Raw genomic sequence first — 5,722 nt, forward strand, 5'->3', positions numbered from 1 at the left:
CAATGGATGGATTTGATAGGTATTTTATTAATCCTGTTTATATGTAAAAACGGAAATGATGTTTCTATTTCAGAATGATAATGGAAATGTTCCTACTATTTCAGAAAATTTTCCTGAATACACTTGCGAAAACTAAAGTTCTGCAATCAATGAGGTCTTCGATAATGACAAAATTGTTCAATTTAAAAATTTTAGCTATTTGAGTGAGACCGCCATATTCGTCATTCGTCAATCATCATAGAAGCTGTAAGCAAAAATTCATTGTTTTTGATGTAAAAGAATGTTTTTCAATTATTTGTAGGAGTTATGAGTCCTTCGGTTGAGCTGAGTCCGCAGGCGAGTCCGCAAAAGTGTCGATTCAGTTCTTGAATTTTTTTGCCTCAAATAATGTTGTATCGAAAAACTGGTCTAGGTGTAGCGAAAATAATATATGAACTGTAAATTTTAGAATTCCATCCTGGCGACAGGCCTACGGCCTACTAAACACTGAAACCGCTATATAACATTTCCGGAGCCACAAGATTTCAGCTAAATGAATTATCTTCTATCTAATTGTTAATAAAACTGTACAATCAGCCTGGCAATAAACTACAATAAAACTAATAGCCTGGCAGCCCAGCTGCCAGGCTATTACCCTGTTTGACAGTATTTCAATGCAGTGACACCTGACACCATAATCTCCCTCATTATTTCAATGCAGTGACATCACATTAATATAGGTACCTACTACCTAGCTACCTATATCTGCCTATCAATTCAAACGGGATCCTAATCCATATTCATTATTATCATATTACATTACATTATTACACCTCAACACAGCCCCAATTCACATTAAATATGACCTATATTTAATGTAAATTGGGCTTTGATGACATGTAAGTGGCAACTGCTTGCTGTCATGTGTCATGGTTTTTTTTTCTAGAAACTGGGGAATCAGCATTTTGATGAACTTGGTTCTCTTTGCATTGATTAAATATTTATTTGTATTTGTAAATCAAGTTTTATCTCATTAGTTTTGCATTGAAAAATAAATAATATCAGTAGGAAATCTGGCTTGAGACGTTCAACAGGGCATGATGGAGTGTCTTACAGCTGTTTAACCGTTTTTTTTATCGTTCAAATAATTAGCCCTTTAGTGGCTCTTTCTTTTTTGCTAAAGGGCGGTACATTTGGGTCGGTTCTGTTAAATTAAATCAATTTATCAGAACAAAGGGAGACTCATGAGGGTCAAAATGAAATGTCTTAACTTTCCGCAAGATTCATAACCTGAGTAATTTAATAAATTGCACTTAAATTACATCTTCAAAGCAATGAATCAGTGTCTAGGAACAATTTTGTTTTATGCTTTACAGACTGTAATACCACCTTAAATAGCACTAATGATGATTCATTAAAGACACATTTATTATTATATCTACCTATATCTTTTCTTCTCTGTTATTTTCCAGTGTGCTTTGATGTTACCTAAAATCATATAAAATTTTGAAAATGTTTAGATTAAAATGTTTAGAAACTGTATCTCTACAGCATATTCAATATTTCTACTATTGAAAAATTTGTCCAGTTTTTTTTCTAATTTTACCAGGTCTCCTGTGTGGTTTTTTATATACCCCTACCAACTAAAATCCTAGAAAAACAAAAAAAAATATATCTACATTTTTCTCATTGTAATTCTACATTTTATTTTTGTGTACGGTAACTAAAATCATTGAAAATTCTAACAATATCTACATTTTTCTCATTTGTACCTTTACAGTACATGTGTTATGAGATAACTAAAATTATTTATTATTTTTAGATAGGCTATTTATTATTTTATTTGTACCTTGACAGTAGATGTGTTATGAGATAACTAAAATTATTTATTATTTTTAGATAGGCTATTTATTATTTTATTTGTACCTTGACAGTATATGTGCTATGAGATAATTAAAATTATTTATTATTTTTAGATAGGCTATTTATTTTTTAACAATATCTACATTTTTCTCATTTGTACCTTGACAGTACCTACATGTGTTATGAGATAACTAAAATTATTTATTATTTTTAGATAGGCTGTTTATTATTTTATTTGTGATGGCAGCCAAAGTTCTGTGGGGCAGCGTAGCCTGTGCTCTCATATCTGTGTTATCTGCGGCCGGCGGGATGTTGGTCCTGGCGTCTGATGAGACGAAGGTGAGAAGCATATTTTGTACTGATAAAATTTTATTATTGTATTATATTATATTGATTATATACCATATTTTATTGATAATCAATTATTATTTTATTATATATCATACATATATAAAAATTATTGATAATTTTTATTCTTATTGCTTTTAGATTCAATGCTAGAACTTGAACACAATCTGGTATGTATATTTTATGTGTATTAATTTTACCCACAGCTTGTTTATTGATTGTTCACACACAGTAGCACACAATGCACTAGAGGTACGTGATAGAAAAGAACACAAAATAAACTATAAATATGTATAAACACAAAACTTTAACACAATCTGCAATATTTTTATGTGTACCTATTAATTTTACTTAGAACTGAAACCCAATCTGTACTTGATAGATTTAATAGATAGATTTTGATAGATTTAGATTTTACAACTTCTAATTGAAAAAGCTGTGCATAGTTGGTTTGTGATGAATAGGTATGCTGCTGAACATTTGTAGACTTTTTAATTTATATTGTTTCTACCTAAATCTTTTAACCAATATTTAGCAGGTTTCTTGAAAATTTGTTTGCAAAAAATTTGTTTAAAGGTGGTTTTTACGAGTGCTGCTGAAAATTGACTACCGGTGTTTTACTTGATTTTCCTAACAGTAATTACATTTACCCTATGAGGGGTAATTAATTACCCCTACTTGGGGAATTTTATCTTGACTGGGGTAATATTTTCACAAATGGGGTAATATCCTATTCATTGTAATCTATTGATTGTAAATTTCATGTAGGTATAAAAAATGAATTTATCTCTATAAGCTGGAAAAGAATGGGTTGATATGAATTTTGGTGAATTCTGAATGAACAATTATCATAAATTTGAATTAAGGCATAGTATCTTGGCTGACACCATCTTCTAATAGTTGTTATTAATTTAAGGGTGAAGATTTTGATTTAGTATTTTATAAATGATCTTATTTTTCAGAAAAGATTATTAAAGAAAAATTCCCTATTTCCTGAGAATGTTTACATTTGCATTACATAATATTCATATGATTATGTTCCCGTAATATCATTATTTCTGACACACAACGCTAAATTATATTAAATCACAATTAATAAATTCAAAGTTTAATTTAAAATTATAACTTAGATTTGCATTATACAAGATATAAAATTCATGTGATTATGTTCCAGTAATATCATTATTGCTGCCATAATTAAACAACACACAATGCTAAATTGTATTAAATCACAATTATTAAATTAATAGTTTTATTAAAATTATAAATTATTATTATTATTTAAATATTAATATATATTATTATTTTAATATTTATTTATATTCAATATTTAATTAATATTCATATTTAAATATTAATAAATAATTATTTATAAAAATTATAGGTTTGTTATAAAATATCCTGTTTCTGCACAGGAACATCGGTTTGCCAAGATGTGGTTCACCTTATTGAATTAAATTAAAACATTAAATTAAATTAAAACCATTAACATATTAAATTAAAACCATTAAATTAAATTAAACATTGGCATATTAAATTAAAAGTTTTATTTAAGTTTTCTGCACAGGAGCATCGGTTTGCCAAGATGTGGTTCACCTTATTAAATTAAATTAAAACCATTAAATTAAATTAAAACCATTAAATTAAATTAAAACCATTAAATTAAATTAAAACCATTAAATTGAATTAAACATTAAATTGAATTAAACATTGACATATTAAATTAAAAGAAGTTTTATTTAAGTTTTCTGCGCAGGAGCATCGGTTTGGCAAGATGTGGTTCACCTTGCACCTCATCACGGCCGGCATTGCTGCCACTAACTACAGTAAAGGTTGGCACCCTAATTAATAACTTAATTTAAATTGAATCTAAAATTAGTTAATTAGATTAGATTGCGCAGTAAAGGTGAGCAGCTTAATTAATAACTTAATTTAAAATTAATTCAAAATTAATTAATTTTACCAGACTCAAAGAAATGAATGAGACTTGTCCAAATTAAAATTTAATTTAAAATAATTTAATTGCCACTAACTACAGTAAAGGTGAGCAGCTTAAATAATAATGTAATTAAAATTTAATTTATAATTATGTAATTAATTTTACTGGACTGAAGGAAATGAACGAGACATGTCCAACTTAATTAATAATGTAGTAATTAAAAATTAATTTAAAATTAGTTATTTAGATTGCACTCAAAGAAATGAATGAGACTTACAAACTACTACAGTAAAGTTGAGCACCTTAATTAATAAGTTAAATTAAAATATAATTTAAAATTAGTTAATTAGATTGCACTCAAAGAAATGAACGAGACTTCTCCAAATGTTTATACACTTTTTGCACACTTTTGCACTTTTTGCATTTATGGAAAAAAATGCACTATTGTGCTTGTCATGTTGTCCGTCTGTCCGTCTGCCTGTCCGTCCGTCTGTCTGTCCGTTCATCCGTCCGTCTGTCCGTTCATCCGTCCGTCTGTCCGTCCGTCTGTCTGTCTGTCCGTCCGTCCGTCCGTCTGTCCGTGACTTCACGCTTTCGTCGACGAGAAAATGCGCTCTCTGTCACTCACTGCAGCGAGTACTGAGTTATATTTTTTATAGTTTTAATTTTCAGATCAAATTTCAAATTAAATTTAAATTAGTTAAATTAGATTGATAGATAGATTTTGTTAAGTGTCTCCATTGTAAAGCATTTATTGATATTGTTTAGCTTTATTATTAATTGTTGAGAGTTGGTTGGTTCAACTGTTGTTTAGATTTTAAACAATTTAAAAAATCATTATTCAAACCTTGCATTTTAATTATTCAATTAGGGGCAAACTTAAATATGTGATGATCTGATTATTTTGTAATCTCTATAATACCGGTAATATATTTTGTAATCTTTATGATAATAATTTTATAATATTTATTCAATGGTTCCATAATCAATTTGCTTGTTTACTCTGTTCATACTAAATTTATTAACTTAATAACTCTAAATATTTAATGAAGTCATTCATTAAATAAGTCTTTATGTAGTTCATTTATAAAACAGATTCATTTATTTCAATAGATACGTATTAAATTAATAAATAAACTAGTAGTGATACGTTATTAGTTTCATAAATGAACTATTAATGATATCAGATTCAATAGGTATATTATTTATGATTTATTATTTTTAATTATTATTATTTATTATTTTATTTTTAACAAATTAATTTGTTTGCAGTTGTTCACTGGCAGCATGCAGCTCAGCTTTAGTAGCTCGGCTAGTAATGATATTAGATTAATAAATGAAATAGTACGTAATAATATTATATTCAATATATTATTTATTATTTATTACATTCAATTATTATTATATTATTATTTTATTTTTAACAAATTACTATGTTTGCAGTTGTTCACTGGCAGCGTGCAGCTCAGCTAGTAATGATATTAGATTAATAAATGAAATAGTACGTAATAATATTATATTCAATATATTATTTATGATTTATTATTCTTAATTATTAATATATTATTATTCAATTATTAATAATTAATATGT

General features: G+C 27.3%; 1 protein-coding gene across 1 annotated transcript; it reads left to right on the forward strand.

Annotated features, from left to right (window-relative positions):
- Positions 1-2,051: 2,051 nt before the first annotated feature.
- On the forward strand, positions 2,052-5,594 carry LOC108672727 (the record flags this gene model as incomplete). The annotated part of the gene is given in 3 exon segments (XM_047879816.1): positions 2,052-2,181; positions 3,947-4,022; positions 5,573-5,594. Coding segments are annotated over 3 exon segments (197 nt in total), but the record flags the coding sequence as incomplete, so codon positions are not given.
- Between the last annotated feature and the right edge of the window lie 128 nt (positions 5,595-5,722).

The sequence above is a fragment of the Hyalella azteca genome, unplaced genomic scaffold (genome assembly GCF_000764305.2).
Source record: "Hyalella azteca isolate HAZT.00-mixed unplaced genomic scaffold, Hazt_2.0.2 contig3892, whole genome shotgun sequence".
In the NCBI taxonomy this organism is placed as follows: Eukaryota; Metazoa; Arthropoda; class Malacostraca; order Amphipoda; family Hyalellidae; genus Hyalella; species Hyalella azteca.